The 20,247-nt window shown below is 44.0% G+C and overlaps 3 protein-coding genes and 1 pseudogene across 3 annotated transcripts in view; 3 read left to right on the forward strand and 1 right to left on the reverse strand.

Moving 5' to 3' along the window:
- Nucleotides 1-3,440, forward strand: part of LOC119272466 — a gene marked incomplete at its 5' end in the record, with an annotated part of 4,354 nt that extends 914 nt beyond the window's left edge. The window contains 6 exons of the mRNA XM_037553951.1: nt 1,339-1,632; nt 1,714-1,854; nt 2,233-2,313; nt 2,447-2,499; nt 2,588-2,654; nt 2,741-3,440. Of these exons, the coding sequence (XP_037409848.1) occupies nt 1,339-1,632; nt 1,714-1,854; nt 2,233-2,313; nt 2,447-2,475 (545 nt within the window). The remainder of the gene's footprint in view (nt 1-1,338; nt 1,633-1,713; nt 1,855-2,232; nt 2,314-2,446; nt 2,500-2,587; nt 2,655-2,740) is intronic.
- Nucleotides 3,441-5,407: 1,967 nt separating this feature from the next.
- LOC119268745 (probable LRR receptor-like serine/threonine-protein kinase At3g47570) lies at nt 5,408-9,234 on the reverse strand. The gene is made up of 2 exons (XM_037550442.1): nt 6,074-9,234; nt 5,408-5,977 (listed from the first exon to the last, which is right to left on the reverse strand). The coding sequence occupies exons 1-2, from the start codon at nt 8,967-8,969 to the stop codon at nt 5,589-5,591; spliced, it is 3,285 nt and encodes a 1,094-aa protein (XP_037406339.1). The 5' UTR covers nt 8,970-9,234; the 3' UTR covers nt 5,408-5,588.
- Nucleotides 9,235-11,814: 2,580 nt separating this feature from the next.
- Nucleotides 11,815-12,744, forward strand: LOC119268746 (annotated as a pseudogene).
- Nucleotides 12,745-16,092: 3,348 nt separating this feature from the next.
- Nucleotides 16,093-19,229, forward strand: LOC119268747 (peptidyl-tRNA hydrolase, mitochondrial). Its single transcript, XM_037550443.1, has 8 exons — nt 16,093-16,397; nt 17,169-17,253; nt 17,379-17,446; nt 17,524-17,574; nt 17,656-17,729; nt 18,494-18,552; nt 18,634-18,710; nt 18,875-19,229. Exons 1-8 carry the CDS (start codon nt 16,179-16,181, stop codon nt 18,989-18,991), a joined length of 750 nt encoding a protein of 249 aa, XP_037406340.1. The 5' UTR covers nt 16,093-16,178; the 3' UTR covers nt 18,992-19,229.
- The last annotated feature ends 1,018 nt before the right edge of the window (nt 19,230-20,247 follow it).

Below are 20,247 nucleotides of genomic sequence, written 5' to 3' on the forward strand. Positions count from 1 at the left end.
GGGCGTTGTCGTGGAGCTTATGTGTTTAGGGCACCGTGTAGCGCTGCACTCAGTTTTCCCAATGCTTTCTTTTGGTAGCGTAGTCGTACTTCTGCTTGATCCGACTATCTTGGGATCGGCATTGTTTGAGGGCTACCCCACCATCTTGTATCGTTCGTTCGGCCGTGTACTTCGTTTGATGTTTCCTTTATTATATATAAAGCGGGGCGAAAGCCTGTTTTGAAAAAAAAAGTAATTAGGTTATCAGCTAGGTCTCATGCTCAAAGGTGTGTCTTTGCTATGTGACTTCATATCCGAGTGTTCACCTCGGATGTTCAAGACAACGTAAATGTGCCAGTGGAAATGATGAAATATGAAATGTCTTATCAATTCATATTGTAGGAGTATTTCTTTTTCATTGCAAACAAGGAATATTTGGTTATTTCCATTAATTTAATTGTGTGCCCCTCTAGTTGTCCCACACTTCACTTTCTGTTTGCTGGGTCAGTTAATGGTCTTCTTTTTCATATATGACAGTAAAGGAGCAAAAGCTGGAAGCGTTTTTTTCCTGTTATAAGCAAACTATTTACATGTCTATGTTATGCCTATTCTTATGTTATCTCGGCCCCATTTTCCCCAACTGGTGGCATTTTTTTATGAGCAAACATATTTGAATTGACTAATTTGCATCTAAGCCATAATCATTTCAAACTCAAAATTCCGTAGAGATAAACAACATTCGTTACCGCATGGTAATTCGTTATGTGGATGGGCACCAGACAAACTTTTATTCTGTTCATAGTCATAGATATTGCTAGGTGCTCACATATGTTGCGTGCCATATTTACTAGGACTGTGCTGATGTAAATGGCAAATAAATAGAAGGTGAGTACTTCACTGGGTCTTGGGGGCAGGTCCGTGCAGACATGACGATCAATCCTGACCTGTACCAGTACCAACATCTCCTGGATTAAATTGATTTATTTCTTGAGCCAAATCTACCGCGTAGGATTTCTAGTAGTATATATTAATAAGTACTCCCTCCGTAAAGAAATATAAGAAATATAAGTTTTCTGATTCCACTAGCCTCTCGAAGGACCCCTTGTCCAGAGGATGTACTGTATGTGAATAATCACTAGGACGTGTGTCAACTATATAGCATTCTCAGATAGTTACACAGCAATTCATATCTGGTTCCTTTCAGACACGCTAACTTACAAGCAAAACTCGTAATTGGTACTGCTACTAGAGTTAGTTGTATTCATAGAGTCTTAAACAAGGTTTATGATTCTCCACTTGTACTGCTTGCAGCTGTATTTTCGCAAAATCAATTAATATGTTTCCAATTTATTCTTTCAGGTAAGCTTACAACCTTGAGGGTAAAACAGAATTCAGGGAGCTATTCATCTTTCTTTTTGGCATTTAATCAAGAGGATCATAACTCTCAAGGTGGTGTTAAATTGATAAAATTAGTTAAAGCTGTTTCAATCCAACCTTCTTCCAAGGACAAGTTTTTAGTACTTGATTCAGCTGGAGTGATACATGCCTTCAGTCTTCGAAATGCTGAATTGGAACCGGAAGCTGCCAAAACATGTTTTTTGGATTGTGCCATGAAAGTCCAATTGTTTGCTGTTTTCCCAAGTAGCTCTACGAGTGAGTTTTTGTACTGGCTCTGTTCTTTTTACATTGTGGTGGTTTACTTAATTAATAAATGTGTTCAGAGCATTTGTGCAGAGACACAGATTCTTTGGGTTTCAGATGGTGGACATTCCATACAAATATTGTCACCATTGCCGGCATTTGATGTCAAGTCTCCTAAAAGCGACGATGATTTTAGTGATGAGGAAAGAGAGTTAGCAACCATTAAGCTCTCAGGTTTGTAGCATTGACTTGGTTCTTTTGTTCTCGTTATTTTTTTAATTCGTAACTTAGTCAGATTCTTTAAAAAGTGTGTATTTATTGTCAATTTATTAGAATTCTGAAATGTACCGCCTATTGAAGTATTAGTTCAAACACTGGTTTACATCATTTACATGTTTAACCTCGGAAGTTTATTCACAGTACTTAAAAAACACATAGTAATTGTTCAGAAGAGTAGCATTACCTATTATTCACTTTTTATATTGGCCAGTTTTCTTATCTTCCCACAGATAATGGGAGTGAGTTCATTTGGTTTAGGTGGTCTATATAGTGCTTTCCAGCAGGTAGATCATAACCTTCTTTTCCAGGGGATTAACTTCTGTTGTCCTGCAGCTACTGAAGCCATCTTCACTAGTGAAAAGGTTCAAGACATTGTACATATCTCCAAGGATTCCGTGCTTATCCTTGGCCAAGGTATGAGATAGTGATGTATCTTGAAGCTGAACATTTTGGATTGTGATAAATCTGTTGATATATCGGTTTTGTTTCAGTTCTTCCTTCTCTTATTTTCAATTTTTCTGAACATCATAAATGCTGTTTTTTTCAGGCAACATGTTTTTATATGGAACTGCTTGAATTTGGCTTGTTATCATATTCGTGGTAAATCTATCTAAAGAACTTTCTGTCTTTTCCATTTTCACATTCATTGGTTTAGTCTACACCCACATAATTTTTTTTTTGATATCAGGTGGAGACACAGCTGTTGTTTAGATCATGAGTGTGCAGTTTTGGATGGTTTTTTGGCCAACGACAGGGTGGGTTCAATGATTAATAGCTATTTATCACTTGGAAGGCCACTCTTGTGTTGTTCTCTAATGCTTCCCCCTTTTTTCAAGTGCAGTGTTTGTTAATCTTGAAGACATACTTGTTCACCTGTTTTTGGAAGTCATGAGCACCATTGGTCTTTTAATTTCAGTAAGCAGAGTAAAACTCATGACTTGGATGACAACCAGCAAGAGTTGAAAGGTGCAGGCCATTCTATGCTGTCTCGACTGTCTGAAAGCAACATTGCAAAACTCGGAGCCATCTTTCAGCACAGCTCGTCGATACTTCTGAGCAGGTGATGCCACATTATGCAATGCGTGGATTACAACAACTGGGCTGTTGTCTATTCACATTTCTGCACGCCGGGACAAGGGCATTTCTGGTTGCTATGGCTGCACGAAGGGGTGGCTGCAGGCTGCAGCCCTGTGCCCAGGCTCAGCTGTGGTTGATCACCGCCAAGTGCCGCTCCCTTGGTGGTGGACTAGGAGGTTAATCCTACTGCAGCAGGGAGACTGGGCTGTGGAGCTGAGTGTGGTGTGTTCTTTCTTGTAGTAGTTGCCAGGCTCTGGGTGCCTCAGAAACCAATAATGTAGCACTATTTCTGTAAGGTCAGGCCTAAGCTGGAACGATTGGTAAGGTCGTCCATTTAATTATGATGTGAGTTTTGCTACAGCCTGCTAGTTTGTGGTTGTTGATGAATAATATCGAGACCTAGTTATTTGTTTCCTTTTGTTTTGTTTGTTCGTTCACAAATATAAGATGTTCTGGATATTTCAGTATGGACTAAATATATACTGAAATGAGTTAACAAAGGGAAAATGCATTGCAGCTCTCAGGTGCCACATACCCCTATATGAGTATAGCATTAAGAAAAATATCAGGAAATTTCAAAAAATTCTGAAATTTTGGGATATGAAACACGAGTGCACATTGTACATCCGTGTTCATTTTCGTGGGGAATGGGTGATTACGATCCGACATATGTTACACCTAGTTTTTTTTTGCTACACATACTTTTGTCTTTTTACTGACATTACCACGGGCACCCATTCCTCACGAAACTGAACACGTGTGTACAACGGGCGCCCAGGTTTCATATCTCAAAAATTCAGACTTTTTTGAAATTTCCTAATATGATTTTTACTGCCATATTTATATAGGGGTGTGTGGCACCCGAGAGCCACAAATCCTCTTCCGTTAACAAAGACACTAGAACGTGTCTATATACATTCGGTGTGCAAAAAAGTTACTGTAAACATCTTACTCCCTCTGTTCACTATTATAAGATGTTGATGCTCCATTTCACTCATGGGCGGCCGATACCTGGTCTAGTGGTCTGGTCATCGAGCTGCAGTGTTCTGTAAAATGGGCTCTAAATTTCCAGGGCATGAAATTGATCTTCATAGTATCATACTCCATGTTTCGTAATGTAGTGCGTATATTAAAACATTACAAACTTTGACTATGTTTATAGAATATGTATATTTAAATTAAACAATGCATATCATTGGATACATAATCATTTATATTTTCATGTTGTATATGTTTAAAATTGTATATGTAAATGGTTTTCTCTTTAAACTTGGTCAAAGTTTGGTTAGTTTGACTTTAAACAAAATCTATACACACTATGTTATTGAACGGATAGAGTATATGCAAGTGATTGCTTTATTTATGGATGCTCGTAACTGGCGAAGGTTCGTCGGGGAAGGTAGCACACACGAACGTTTTAGGTGACACTTTTAGTTCTGAGTGGGTGGTAATTTCTTCAGAGTGACATGACATTTTTTTCTAGAGAAGACATTTTTCATTTAAGAACTGCTGTCGTTTGATTTTTCTTCACAACTAAAACTTTTATCAAATGACGTTCGCTTGTCACCCCTCTCCCAGCGAACATCAGCTGGGTAACATTACCGTTATTTATTTATTTCCTCCCCGTTGCCGCACCAATTATTGCTGTGATTTCAAATCGATATGGTAGGTGTATTTTGTCTATTCTGGTGACAAGTGACTGCCGCCACTTCCGCCGTGCAGGACGATACCTCCTTTTCCTTCCTCAAATGTTTCATCCAGCCGCCTACCAGCTCTCGGCGCGACATTCTCCGGCCCCGCTTCAATCTCCCCCTCGTTCTCATCTTGGTATTTCTTTCCCTTCTACCCCCCGGCTCATCCCATAGGGAGTACGTGGTTGCCGCCTTTGGGCTCCTCCTACACAGATCAGCCCCTGCTTGCTTGTGCACACGCTATCCATGTCCCATGCACGCACACGCAAGGTGTTTGATAGAATGCCTATGAGGAAATGAACTGTGGATTCTTAATTAATGATCAGGTATGCTTTGAATAATTTGGGCTGGTGGTGGTTAAAATGCTTCTTTTTAGCGAGGGAAAGTTTAAATGCTTTAATTTCTTAATGCCTTATTTGGCTTAGAGCAGGTGCATATTCGTGAGGACCTGAAACATAGTCTTGGTAAAATTGCTGTCTGACTTGTAGTCTTTTATACAGCATTCTGAAAGCATGTTTGAAGGAATATCTACTACGTATAGCACTTAAAGCCTCCAGTTCTATGAAAGTAGTTGGATGCTCTTCACCTGCTTGCTACTGAGAAATTCTTTCGTATTCTCTTTTGTGACAAGAGAACTAGTCTAAGAAAATGGACCAGGGAGACCTGAAATACTTGAGAACGCCGGACAGGCTAGAATACAAGCCGAGAATAAGTTGTTAGACTAGCCACAATTCCACCTCTATGACATTATCTCCTTGTACTTAGCTCAAGAAGTAGATTATCAACACCAAGTTATACAATTGACGCGTTACAGTTCTATTTCTACTACATAACTGGCATATTATTCTTATTGCCATTAACTCAAGAAGTAGATGATCTGTTCTAGGAGATATGATAGCAGAAGGTGGTTTCACTCGCCCTCTACCTCATTTGCAAGCAGTAATCTACCTTTACCTTGTTCAGCTTCACTACCACCTTGTCCATTGCGGTTCTTTCATCAGGCATCGTTGATGAGCACTGTAAACTCAACTCTATTACAGATGCAAGGCATGTGTTGAGAATGATAGACTGCTCTCTCGATGTGCTTTCATCGCTAGCATGGCAATCACTCTTGATTCCTTGTGATAGAACTTCGTTGTCGACAACATCTATAAGCCTGGTTGGAAATGCTTTAGTAACCCATTGCCGCAAGCTGAGCTCCTCACCGAACAGCGGGCTAGTGGGTCTTTTCCCCGTGAAGACCTCCAGCATCATGATCCCATAGCTGAACACATCGCTCATGCGTGATGCTTTACCAGTTGATCCATACTCTGTTCATTACGCATATGAAAACATAATGGGAAATAAGAAAAAAAATCTTTATTTGTAAACGTTTGGTTTGTTGAAAAGATAGGTAAGTTCAATACCTGGTGCCATGTAGCCGATTGTTCCGGGCAGGTTTGTTAACGCAATGGAGTTATCATCACCCAACAACAACTTGGCAATGCCAAAGTCAGCGATGTGCGCAGTCATGTCTGCGTCCAGCAATACATTGCTAGGCTTCAGATCACAATGAAGAACAACCTCGGTGTGCTGGTGGTGGAGGTACTCCATCGCCATCGCTACATCTAGCATAATTTCTAACCTCTTGAGGAACCCCAAACCCTGAGGGCTGTTGCTTGAGTGCAGCCAACTATCCAAACTCCCATTTGGCATGTACTGGAGCACCAGGGCCTTGAATTCAAAGTTGGAGCAAGTGCTAAGTATTTTTACTAGGTTCCGGTGACGGGCCATGCGCAGAGCACGACACTCTGCATCAAAACTCACAGAGGCTCCTTCATGTTGCATGTTGAGCACCTTTACTGCAACAATTGATTCGTCATCCAGTTGTCCCTTGAAGACTTTGCCAAAGTTCCCAGATCCAATCAGATTGTCCTCACTGAAGTTTTCTGTAGCACGAACAAGCTCGTGGAATGATATTAAGCGGTAGTTGATTATGTTGGATTCCGAGGGAACTGATGTCTTTTTGCACTTCTTGATCTTTGTTCTGATTAATATGCACAAGCAGGTAGCCAAAATTGCAACTCCCCCGGCTACAGGAAGTATAATTTTTATCAACGATTCCGGTGATTTATGATGGCTCTGGCAGGGTGAAATGCCTAGACGTGAGAGGCCACAGAGAGCATCGTTTCCTCTCAAAGACTGAAGTGTGATGTTTGAGAAAATTCCTCTATCCGGTATCGGACCATCTAGTTTATTGAAAGAGAGGTTCAGGCTAGTGAGGAAGGTCAGATTGGCCAGTGACTTTGGTATGGTACCCCGAAGGGAATTGTATGATAGGTCCATGGTCTCTATGCTGACTAGCTCTCCAAATGAGTTTGGGATTTGTTCCTGGAATGAATTGTTTGACAGGTTCAGGTAGGTGAGCATCTGGAGCCTGCCCAAGGAATCCGGTAAGCCACCGGTCATAAGATTGCTTGAAAGATCCATTTGAGCAATTTGTTTTACTTGGCTAACATCTCTCGGCAGTGGACCAGTCAGCATGTTGTATGCCAGATTAAGACTGATGAGCTTTGAGAGGCGCCAGAGACTGAAGGGTATGGTCGAAGACAGTGAGTTAAGAGAAGATGTCATGTACTGCAGCTCACTTAGATTACCCATAGTGCTCGGTATCGGGCCAGACAACTGGTTTTTATCAAGATATAATCGTACTAGGCGTGTTAATCTGGAAATTTCTTCTGGGATGGCGCCGGTCAAGGTGTTGTTGGCAAGGTTGAGTTCTTGGAGATTGTTCAGTGTAGTGACGGATACAGGGATGGTCCCGCTCAGTTGGTTTCCGTCGAGATCAATTGTGGTAAGGCTGCTAAGATTTGCAATTGTATCTGGAATGCTCCCTGTTAGGCTGTTAGAACTTGCTATGAAGTACTGGAGTTGTGAAGTAAGGTTTCCCAAATAGTCAGGTATGCTTCCTGCAAACGAATTGGACGATATGCCAAGGGTACTCAGGTTCTTGCAGTTGGAGAGTGCATGGATAAAGTTTAGCTTCCCGCTAAGCTTGTTTCCATCCACATACAAGCCTGTAAGACTACGAACATTCCCAAACGTGGTTGGAACTGATCCAGTGAAGGCATTGAGTGTCAGATCAAGAGTTTTTATGCTTGATATATTGCCTATGGATTCAGGAATTTTACCTGTTAGGAGGTTTGTCGAAAAGCTCAAGTAATTGAGGTTTCTCAAATAGCCTATTTGAGGTGGAATTTCTCCTTCCAGCTGGTTGACACTAAGATCAAGCATGACAAGGTCTGTGCGGTTGCTTAGCTCAACCGGGATCTTACCGACGAGGTTATTTGCCGACAGTAGAATAGTAGAAAGCCGAGGCATTGTTGCTAACCATGCCGGTACAGGACCAGTGAAGTTATTAATGGAGATAGAAAGAAGCTCAAGTTTGTTGGATCTGGCCAGTGCCGGCTGGATTGGGCCAGTAAAATGATTCGAAGAAAGACCTAGTTTTTGTAGCATGGGGAGGCTAAAGCTCTTGTTGCCAGGGAGGGAGCCGAAAAGATTGTTGTTCCCCAAACCGAAGATTCGGAGCATGGACATGTTAAAGATGGCAGCAGGGACAGTGCCAGTAAGAAGGTTGAGTTCCAGGACAAGGATTTCAAGCTTCCTCAAATGGCCAATGGCTTCAGGTATGCTTCCAGCGAGCCTGTTCCTGCCAAACCATATGACGCTCAAATTGGGCGTGTTGTTGAAGAGGCCTATAGGTATGGTGCCACTCAGGTCGTTGCTGTTGAGGTTTATGTACCGGAGGTTGCGCAGCGCGCGCAGCTGTGTGGGAATGGCCCCGGAGAGTGAATTGTAGCCGATGTGTAGGTACTGGAGCTCGGTGAGGTTGCCGAGCGCCGAGGGGATGGTACCTGACAGGCGGTTCTCGTCGAGGTCGAGGTGTCTGAGCCGCGCGAGCCGGCCAAGCTCGGCAGGGATCACGCCGGCCAGCCCTGTGTTGCTGAGGTTGAGGTGGGAGATGAAGGAGAGGTTGCCAAGCTCCGGTGGTATGGCGCCTCCGAGTGGCATGCCGGGGAGCGACAGCGCGGCCACACGCCGCCCACGGGCGTCGCACGAGACGCCGAGCCAGCCACAGAAGGGCGTGCGTGCCGTCCAGCTGCGACGCAGGACGCCGCGCGGGTCACGCACGCTGGTCCTGAAGGCCAGCAGCGCCGAGAGGTCGTCGTCGGTCGCGTTTGCTGGCTGATCAAGCGCGGCCGTGCCGGGCAGCAGCAGCGAGAAAGCCACCGTGGTCAGTACTAGGACAAGAAGAGCCATGGTGGTAGCGTGATGCGCGTGGTTATGCCTTCCGTGTCTCCAGGCCAGGGATGCATTGCGAACTTGAAGAAGCCAGTGGTGTGCTGGGAATTTAGTGCAGTCGCCTTCTGAGTAGTTGATTATCGGTGCAGGGGAACATCAGCAACTCTACATACTGTGCTGGGGTGGAATGGCAGCCCATGCTCCGTTTACTCGGTCCAGAAATCAGATGCTACGGTTCACATCTCTGCAGGCGTTCTCAGGCATATGGTCAGAGAAATGGAAATCCCGGCTTTGGCATGCTCTGACCTTCCAGCATCAGCGTGGTTAGCACAAGAGCCATGGTGGACTAGCGGCAGCGTGGAGCTTCATCGAACGGGTACTACTGTACTGCTACTTGAGATGCATGCATCTGAGGCTTTAGATAGAGACTTTTGAGCGCCGCTTGAAAGCCATTTTCCTTGTGAAGAGTTGATTGTCCAAGCAGGGAACATCAGCTGTACCGTGCTGGAGTGGAATGGCAGCCCATGCTCCCTGTTCGGTTCATGAATCAGATGCACTTCACATCCTCAAACGTCCTCATCGTTTGACTTGTACTCAACTCCAGCCTAGCCACCCAGGCCAGCAGTGAACGGCATGACCTGAGAAATGGAAGTTCCTCCTGGTTTGGCATGCTCCGACCTTCCGTGCCCACGCGTCATGGAGAAATTCCAACTTAGCATGCACGACTGAATCTGATGCGGCCACACGGAAAAAGTCTCAGGGTGCAGACCCGGTACGCGATGTTGCCGTTGACGGTGACAGAAGTACAACTTGCTGTCTTTGTGAACCCTCCATCAGTCGGTGCGGCGAGACTGCACGGCGCCTTAACACACTGGTTACGACTCCTCGTGCCGCAGAGTTAGCTTCTGTAACTCTCACACTTGTATTGCCTGGCCTCGATGGGCTTATATTATACTGTGTTACAACAGAGGTACAGAGAGGGAGAGAGGGTACAGCGGCAATACAAGCGTGAAAGTTACAGAACCCAACTCGCAGCTGCTCCGATAGAAACACTGGGAAGAATTACAGAGAGCAACTATATATTGTCATAGGAAGAATTACAGTCAGTACAAAGAGCTAGCTGACCCAGCTAATGTCAGCATTTATGTTGTTGCTCTGTTTACTGGTGTTTTTTCTTTTGAGGAGTGAAGCAGGGTGCTCTGCTTTATTTCCTTACTTCGTTATCTGAGCACAGTAATTTGCCTTGATCTTGTTCAATTTGACAACCACATCATCCATTGGCAGTCTCTCATCAGGTGCAGTCCTTGAGCAAACTAACCCCAACTCGATGATGGACGCCAGGCAAGCATTCAAGATGGCGGAGGAATCCTCGGAGGGATTGCTTATCTTATCCATACCGTGCTTTGGTACATCTTCCAGCAGGCCACGGTCAGTGACACTGGAGAGTTCATATTGGAATGCTTGGTTAACCCACTGCCTTAAGCTCAGCTCACCAGCAAACATTGGATCAGTCGGCTTTTTCCTCGTGAAGACTTCAAGGAGAACAATCCCAAAGCTGTAAACATCACTGAAGCGTGATGCTTTCCCGCTTGATCCGAACTCTGTTCCATGCCAAAAGAAAACCAGTGAGCTTTTATAATGGATCAAAACAATCGGAAATATCTTATCAGACTTACAAGGGAAATTACCTGGTGCCATGTATCCTACAGTGCCGGGCATGCTCGTTAACACGATAGAGTTGTCGTCTCCAACCAGCAGCTTGGAAATCCCAAAATCGGCAACATGTGCAGTCATGTCCATGTCAAGCAAAATGTTGCTCGGCTTTAAATCAAAATGCAGGACAACTTCGAAGTGCCGGTGGTGCAGATACTCCATTGCCATTGCAACATCCAGCATGATTCCAAGCCTTTGCAGAAAACTAATGTGCCTCCGTTCGCTTGAATGCAACCAATCATCTAAGCTGCCATTAGGCATATACTCAAGAACCAATGCTTTGAAGTCAAGATTAGAGCAAGTGCTAATTATCCTGACCAGGTTCCGGTGCCGGGCCATTCGTAATGCACGACACTCTGTGTCAAAGCTCTTTGAAGCTACTTCGTCTTGCATATTGAGAACCTTTATTGCAATGACAGACTCATCATCTAGCTGACCTTTGAAGACTTTACCAAAGCCTCCAGCCCCTAGCAGGTTATCATCACTGAAGTTGCTTGTTGCACGGACAAGTTCATGGTATGAGATCAACTGGTAGTTCGTCAAGTCTGTGTTTGAGGGCAGTGACATCTTTCCTTGCTTATTCAGCTTTCTTCTAACCAACATGTACACGCAAGCTGATAAAACAAATAATGTCACTACTGCAGGTAATATGACTTTCAGCAGTAGTTGTTTTGACCTTGAGTGTGAGTTGTTCTGGCATGGCGATATTCCTTCCCTTGGAAGGCCGCAGAGTGCACTGTTTCCCATCAATGATTCGAGAGTGATGTTGGAGAACACACCTCCTTCTGGTATCTGTCCATCTAGCTTGTTGAAAGAGAGGTTCAGGTTGGCAAGATAAGTGAGGTTGGCCAATGACTTCGGAATGGCACCAGAGAGTGCATTGGAGGAGAAGTCTAACTCCTCAATACTTAATAACTTTCCAAGTGAGTCTGGTATTGATCCTTCTAATAAGTTTCTGGACAGATTCAGATTGATCATCATCTGCAGTGCACCAAATGAAGTTGGGATATCACCTGATAGCTGGTTACTCGACAGGTCCATCTCGGTAATTGCAGTCAGTTTCCCTACATCTTCCGGCAGGGAACCACTGAAAGAGTTCTGTGACAAATCAAGCTCAATTAGTTTTCGTTGGCGCCATAGACTTGTTGGTATGGTTGAAGATAACGAGTTGCGGGATAGTGTCATAATCTGTATCTGGCTTAGGTTACTGATGCTACTTGGAATGGGACCAACGAGTCTATTGCTGTCAAGATGCAACTTAGCCAGGCTTGTTAACCCACTGATTTCTGCTGGGATGGTGCCGGACAAGCTATTGTTGGCAAGGTTGAGTTCTTGGAGATTGCTCATTGCAGCGATTGGTGTGGGGATTGTCCCATTCAGCTGGTTTCCACTGAGCGACAGAGTCATTAAGTTGGTAAGATTGGCAAATGTACCTGGGATGCTTCCCGTGATCCTGTTGTTATCTGCTATAAAAGTCTCGAGGACTGTGCTAAGGTTTCCAATGTAGGCTGGCAGACTCCCTGTGAATGTGTTGTTTGCCATGCTGATTGTATTCAGGCTCCTGCAATTTGAGAGTGCAGACAGGAAGTCGAGGTTCCCGCTGAGCTGGTTCCCATCAAGCCAGATGCGACGAAGGTTCAGCAAGTTCCCAAATGAAATTGGCAACGATCCAGTCAAACCATTTCCATAGAAATCTATGGTTGTGAGGTTAGAAAGATTGCCTATGGAATCAGGAATGGGACCTGTTATTCGGTTGTTGGCAAAGCTCATAAACCTGAGGTTTGTCAACCGTCCAAACTCTTGTGGGATTCCCCCCTCAAGTTTGTTCTGGCTAAGGTCCAAACCGAGAAGCTCAGTGTGGTTGCTCAGTTCCACAGGGATCTTTCCAGTGAGGCCATTTGTCGACAAGTAAATTCTTGTGAGGTTCGGCATTGTCGCCAACCATGATGGCACGGGACCGGTGAAATCATTCACGGCGAGGGAGAGCGTGTCAAGGTTCCGACACGCCGAAAGACCTGGCGGGATAGGTCCCTCAAACTGGTTTTCATTGAGGGACAACACTTCCAACATGGGGAGGTAGAAGCTCTCATTTCCAGGGATTGGACCTGAGAGATTGTTCCTTGTGATGGCTATGACCTGCAGCTGGGACATGTTGAAGATGGCAGGAGGCATGGGGCCTGAGAGAAGATTGCCTTCCAGGACCAGCCACTCGAGCTTCGACAACGAGCCGATGCTGTCAGGAATCGCTCCCGTCAGCCGGTTCGACCCGAGACGCACAACGCGCAGATCGGGCGTGTTGTTGAACAGGCCATGCGGTATCGGCCCGCTCAAGTCATTGTTTGACAGTCTCAGCGACTGAAGTTTCCTCAGGTTTTGAAACTCGTATGGGATTGCGCCGAAGAAGTTGTTGCTGTCGAGGTAAAGAGACTGGAGCCCTGTGAGGTTGCCAAGGGTGGAGGGGATGGCACCTGACAAACTGTTGTACGAGAGGACGAGGTTTTGGAGCCGGGGCAGGCCGCCAAGCTCGCTGGGCACGGGGCCGGCGAGGCTCGTGTTGCTGAGCACGAGGCTGGAGAGGAAGGAGAGGTTGCCAAGCTGCGGGGCGATGCTGCCATGGAGCGGCACGCCGTCGAGCTCTAGGCCGGTGACGCGCTGCCCGCGGCGGTCGCATGAGACCCCGACCCAGGAGCAAGGGGACGCCGCCGCGGTCCAGTTGCCGGCGAGGATGCCGAGAGGGTCCTCCACCTGTGCTTTGAAGGCGAGCAGCGCGGCCAGGTCCGTGGCGTTGGACGACGCCGGCTGCGCCGCGCCACATGGCATCAGCGAGACGAGGAGCGCCGCCATGCAGAGGCAGAGACGAGCGGCCATGGATGTGGAGAGGTGAAGGTTGGTGAGGGAATATGGGGCGTGGTGCGCTGGTTTTGGACGTGCCATCGATCAGTGGGCTCAAGTGGCTGATAACTGAAACTGAAAAGGAGGAGGAGCCGTCCCTCCAACTTGCTCCCATTATTTAATGACGAGGAGTGGAACAGGCGTAATGCTGCTGCAGTAGTCAACATGTTCACATGCATCTGACCACACACGGCTGCTTCTTGGAAACGAGATCTTCCTTCAGGTGCTAGAGCTCTTTCCTTCATTGGATACTTGAATCGGATTCGGAGGCACCGATGCAATTCAAAAGTTGAGATTGATCAGCTGATTAACAGAACAGAGATGATTCTGGTTCTACTTGATCGTAGGTGGAGCTGATCCTGGTTGTCGGAGACGCACCATCACGCCAGTTTTCAAATGGTTATTAGGCTCTAGACTGCACACATTGACACATTATTGACGCTGGTCGGATCCATTATACAAGTGCAAGTTGATGATAGCATAGTTCTTCTGGCTTCCTGGGCTCTCTCAGAGTAAAATACTCCCAAGTGCGCGTCATTCGCATCTTTATCGTCGTAGCACCGTATCTGAGTGAGTGAGCTGTGCACCTTTCTTCTTTCTGAATATGGTGAGAAGCTGTTGTTGTAGTGCTTGTGTTGTGTTGGACCGACCTGGCATCAGACTATTCCATGGCCCATGGCTACTTCAATAATTTGAATTTTGGTGCTGTTCTTATATGAGATAATTGAAAAATAAACAACTGACGGAAGTGGGTGTTGGGAAGTTCGGTAAGATTTTGGGCTCAAGTGTTAATGATAAGTAATAACTGGTAGCTGATGCATACTACTACTACTATTACTACTACTACTACTACTACTACAATACACTCTTCTTCCCCAATCTTAATGAAAATGACAAGCAACGATTGCTGCTTCTTCTTGAAAAAGTCCTGAGAATATGATTCCGTTGTTTAATTCGGCGATGCGGTGGGTGGAAGGTGGAATACTAGCTTTGCTTCCTAGTAGAAAGAAATAGGGAAGAATAAACATATTCTTGTTGCTAGTTACAATGAACCTACATGGTATGGTTTTCTTATATGTAGAAGAGTTGATGACTGAAATAATTTCCAAACATTAATAATTAATCTAGGCGCGGTATATGATTCAGCACCGTTCTTTCTCGCAAAGGCAACAAATTAGTCGTACTAATTGTTCCGCAACTTTTGTCGGTGAGTCCGGTCCAAGAGTTGCGGAACGATATCATCGTAGGCGTAGTCGATCACGTAAAGGTACAAGAAGTAAAACTGACACAAAGATGTAGGGGCAGTGCCCTCTTTATTAATCATCATCCACCGTTTGTACAAAGGGTGCTTTTCTCTATATATAACTAGGGGGTGAAGGGATAAGTGCCCACTTTACATTAAGCGAGGGAAACGCTCGGTCAACAGGAGGGCGTTGGCCGAGTCAGGCTGCGGCCGCTCCTATCGGCCCATCAGTTTCCCAACATCCCCCCTTGGACAGTTATTCGTATATTCATGCCTCAAAATTCCAAAAAACCCAGTGAGAAAAATATGGAGAAAGAGCGCATAGTATACGTTATTGTATTACATGAATTGCCTCGTCAAAAACCTCGTGTGAGAAACATCAGGAAAACTCACTCAAGAAAAAAAGAGTACAATCCACTCAACCGTGAAGTTGAGTATTCGATCATCGGGACCGAGATTTTAGCGACGAGTTTGTGAAGTTTCTCCCCCTGAACCTTGCATATCCCTAAGTCTTATCATACCGATTCCACACACACATCTCTCAAAGGATGGCGTCAATAATGATTTAGTGAACAAATCAGCAATATTGTCACAAGACTTAGTATGCTCAATAACAAAGAGAGAGAAATGTTTTGATAAGTTTGCCTCGCTAAGGGTATGCCACTTGCTTGCTAGATTATCTTTTATATTATCTTGTTTACCAGGATACTAATATCATCCTCCATCAATGTAAAACTTGCATTATATAGTTTTATGATGTATTAATATTGTATTTTACTTGTTGGTGACATTTGAAAACTCAGTTCCCTATTTGTACATAACAATGAAATGCCTAAATTTCCCTAAAAAAACAATGAAATGCCTAAAAACATGTAAATTATTGCCTAGTGGTGATACACTATCAATGTAGTGATTGTTGATTGTTATTATTACAACCACAGATGGTCATATTTTTTTGGTCGAAAACATGCCAACATATGAATCCCTAGTCCAGACGAAAATGACAGTAAAGAAGGACCACTAATTGGATTAACTACTTGTGAAATAAGTAGTTTTCTTTTGAAAGTGAAATAAGTCTCTTTTTAGAATCAAGTTTTTTTTGAAATAAGTATTTTCTTTAGAATCAAGTTTTTCTTAGCAATAAATCTTTTTTAGGTTAATTTTGATAAATAAGCCTTGTTTTTTTAGCAATGAGAAATAAGTCTTGTGTGTGTGTGTGGTTAGATTGGGCCAAACGACCAATTCATCTAACTACCTACTCCTACATGGTTAGCCCATTTAACCTAACCTAAGAAGCCCAGCATTCCTCCGAGTTCAGGCCCCTGTCCCATCCAAACACTACCGGTGCCCAATTGGTAGTGCCGGCGACGACGGCGGCGATGCGGCTGCTCTCCGGCGCCTCGGCCTCCCGCCTCCCCTCGGCCCTCCCCTTTTTGGCGCGGGCAAGGCCTAGATGTGTGTCGCGCTATTCCTCCGCCTCCGCTTGCCGGGCCGCCTCCTCGTCAGCTGCGCCCGTCGGTGACGGCGGCGCGCGGAAGCCGTGGCTGTTCGTTGGGCTCGGGAACCCCGGGAAGATGTACCAGAGGACTCGCCACAACGTAAGCTTCCGTACATGCTCTATTCACTGTAAAACCCATCATTCTGCTCGGTGGGATTGTGGAATTATCCTAGTTACTCGTGGGTTGAAATGTTGAGAATTGGTACATATTGGAGTTGGACGCCAAAATAGTTGCACGCTTTGATTAGTGAATGGTGAGGTCGTAGGCATGAACATTTGGTATGTGATTGTAGGAACATGCCAGCAGCAAATTTGCGAGTGTAAAGCTGCTTTCTGTTTTAGCAATTTTGCGAGTGTAAAACTGCTTTCTGTTTTAGCTGGCCGATTGAAGATATTGTCTTTGTGATGGGCTGTTAACCTGTTGTTGATAAACACATTTTGTAATCATGGTGGTTATCAGAAATTTCATGTTATACTATCTCAGTATGACAGTATCCGTATCTGAATGATCGTCTAGACCAATCACCACTTTTTGGGTAAAGAATTTGGAACAGCCAAGTGTCCTAGCCAGATACTTATTTATCCAAGGTCATTATGCTATAAAAGTACTCCCTCCGTCCCAAAATAAGTGTCTCAACTTTAGTACAACTTCAAAGTTGTACTAAAGTTGAGACACTTATTTTGGGACGGATGGAGTATATATTATGAAGGATACTACACTTTATAGGCAGCAAAACTGGTTATTCTGCACTGCTTGTCATTTGGTTTAAGTTTGCTCTTGTTTCGTACTTTGTTGTATAGAATTGAATTGCACATAACTTATATCTACAGTATCTCTATTTAAGTAAAGGCCGTATCCATTTTTTCACAGGTTGGATTCGAGATGATTGATGCTATAGCAGAAGCAGAGGGTGTATCACTCAGCAGTATGCAGTTCAAGGCAATGGTTGGCAAAGGTAATATTCCCACCAAAGTTTTCAGGATAATCTATTCCTGATTATTTAACATCGCTATATGCATGTTACTCCTTTAAAATTCTGTAGGTGCATAGACATTTGTAAAATTGTTTGTAATCGTTCAGGTCGTATCGGAGATGTTCCTATCATGCTTGCCAAGCCGCAAACATTTATGAATGCAAGCGGTGAGTCTGTAAGTACAATGCTTGCAAAACAAACTTGAAACTACTTCTTCCGTTGTTCCCTTGTTTGACGCCCTGAATTGTACAGGTTGGGCAGCTGGTTTCATATTTCAAGATACCACTTAATCAAGTCGTTGTGGTAAATGTTAATCTTGATTTGGTTCCTTTTATCACGGATCGTTATAATTTGGTTCCAACATCATTCTTCTCTTCTCTGCAGATGTATGATGATCTGGATTTACCCTTCGCAAAATTGCGTCTACTGCCAAAAGGTGGACATGGCGGGCATAATGGGTACTCCAGTCTTTTCTACTTCTTTAATGAAACACATTTCCTGTATAAATACATAACCTATTGTCCCGTCCTTTATTTTACGAACTATAGGATGAAAGCCTCATGACTTTGTAGGCATATAATCGCTAAGCACTCTTAAGTTTAACTAAGCAAAAACATAGAATAATCATATACTTTTTGGAACTGTTCTTTGAACTCAGTGCAATGTAATGGCATTGTTATCTTAAAAATTGATTGTAACTTGTAAGGTTCCAGGCTGTGTTGATGTTATGTACGCACAGTACATGGTCCACCCAATGCCAATTTAGTGAAATGATTCCCGTGATCTCTTAGTTAGGAAGTTTTGAATTAGGAAGATATCATTTTGCTTGGTCCTTAAGCCAAGTAGAGATAAGATCTATGATTTGTTCCTTAGATTGGATTGTTAGGCCTCTATATAAAGAAGACCCTTTGTAGAATAAAGCAAGCAATAATTAGGAGAGTAAGAAAAAATTCTTCTGTCTAACCCCCAGGGGCAAGAGCCTCTCCTTAAGCCTAGTACCCAACAGACAAAATTAGCATGCTGACATTTGTACATTTATTTCTCCCTCATATATATAGATCTTATTACCAACAGTAAAAAATGTAAATGTAATAATTTTTATCCTTGTGAACCTTTCCTTTGTTATTGTTCTGGGAAGAGCTTGGGAGAACCTAACAAAATAGTTGCAATGAGCTGGAATTCTTTCTTGTATTTTTTGTTCTGACGAGCTATTTTTCTCAAGGATGAGAAGCATTATCAACCATCTCAAACAAAATCGTGATTTTCCACGTCTAAGAATTGGTATGTCACTTTGTCAGTCACTTTTCTCCTTTTCTAACAATGTTACTATTGTCTGAAATATTCTTGATGATATTGGTGCAGGCATTGGACGACCACCTGGGAAGATGGATCCTGCCAACTTTGTTCTCAGGCCATTCACCAAAAAAGAACAAGAAGAGGTTTGGAATGCTTGATAGAAATTTAAAATATTTGATATTTACCGCTTCTCTGTCATGCTTAGGCACCATCGCCTATCCAGTGTATATGCTTTCGAAAAAATGATCTTTATATTGATTCAAGTGCGGCACAACCGAACAATAATGCAAGTAATCTGTTTCTGCAGCTTGATTTCACATTCCATAGGAGCTTGGAAGCAATAAGAATAATGGCACTTGAAGGATTCAACAAGAGCGCTACTTTCGTGAACACTGCCCAGTCATCCGAAATGCTGAATAGATGACAGGCCAATTCATTGTTTCTTGTGCCAAAGCGATTGAGTTTAAGTGATGAACTAGAGTTAAGGAACTAGATAGGGGTGTTCAGTTACTTGCATTGTGGCCATCTTTCCTGTTAGAAGACCCCACGCTGAAAACTGAAGCTTTATTAGTGCATATACGGCAATATTGGATGATAATAATCTATTTATACCAGCAGTGTGAAACATTGTGAACTAATCAATGCAACAACATTTGAGTTTATGTATACTGTTCCTGCCATGTTCATTAGTATCTTCTAATTTTACAAATCAAGAAGCATACTAGTCTGCAAATCGACTGACATATATACTTAAAAAAACAAAGTCTTGTATTCGTCCGATCCTAACCTTAATTCAAAACTGCGATATTTATTTTGGATTGCAGGGAGTAGTACATAGTTTTCGTTGTATGTACTCATGCCGATTGAGCGATCTCGGTTGTTGACCTCCACTCACTGAACCGGGCAAAAAGGAAAAGAAAATGAAATGACATGAAAGAAAAGAAAACGAAAACGAAAACGAGACCAGCACCCGGTGTCCGTTTCTTTCTCCTGTCGTGACACACGAGCAACGGCATGTCTGACTGAAAACACGAGGGGATATTATTTCCATCTCGGGAGAAGCCGGGTGGAGGCGTCGAGCGTCGTTGGCACTGTAGGTGCGCTGCGGCACATCCCTCAGACGCGACCACCTGTGGTGGCCGTGAGCCCGGGGCCCTCGACGCTTCCCTCCAGCCGTCCAAAATCGATCTTCAGCGGCGCTCTCGATTCCATTCTCCACGTTCTAAATGTTCGGGATAATCTCTCGTTTTCGTTCGATTTTCCACGTTCCGGAGAGGGATAAGTTCGTTTTGCCTTATCGGCTCTGCCAGAAGCCACAGCTCAGGTTGCCTTTCGTACAGCTCAAGCATCGACCGCGAGACCGGATATTCGATGATCCACCCTTGCTCCTTCGGGCTCGGCGATCTTGGTTGGGTACCGGATTCAGAGTGAAGGGGTGAATGTATGTAGACATCATCATCTTATAAATTTATTAAGGTGCAGAATTGTGATTTCAAGCCACACAAGAGGATAGTAATAATTGTTTCAACGACATATGTAATTTCTGAACGTTAGGATTTTGACGAGCAGGTGCGCTACCACCCAGGCTAAGCCTACTTTTGTGTTTCTGATTCCAGTTAGCTGACTTTTATACTCTGTTTGATAGAGACAAAAAACAACAATGTTTTTCACGAGGGGGCA

This window comes from Triticum dicoccoides, chromosome 3A (assembly GCF_002162155.2).
Source record: "Triticum dicoccoides isolate Atlit2015 ecotype Zavitan chromosome 3A, WEW_v2.0, whole genome shotgun sequence".
In the NCBI taxonomy this organism is placed as follows: domain Eukaryota; kingdom Viridiplantae; phylum Streptophyta; class Magnoliopsida; order Poales; family Poaceae; genus Triticum; species Triticum dicoccoides.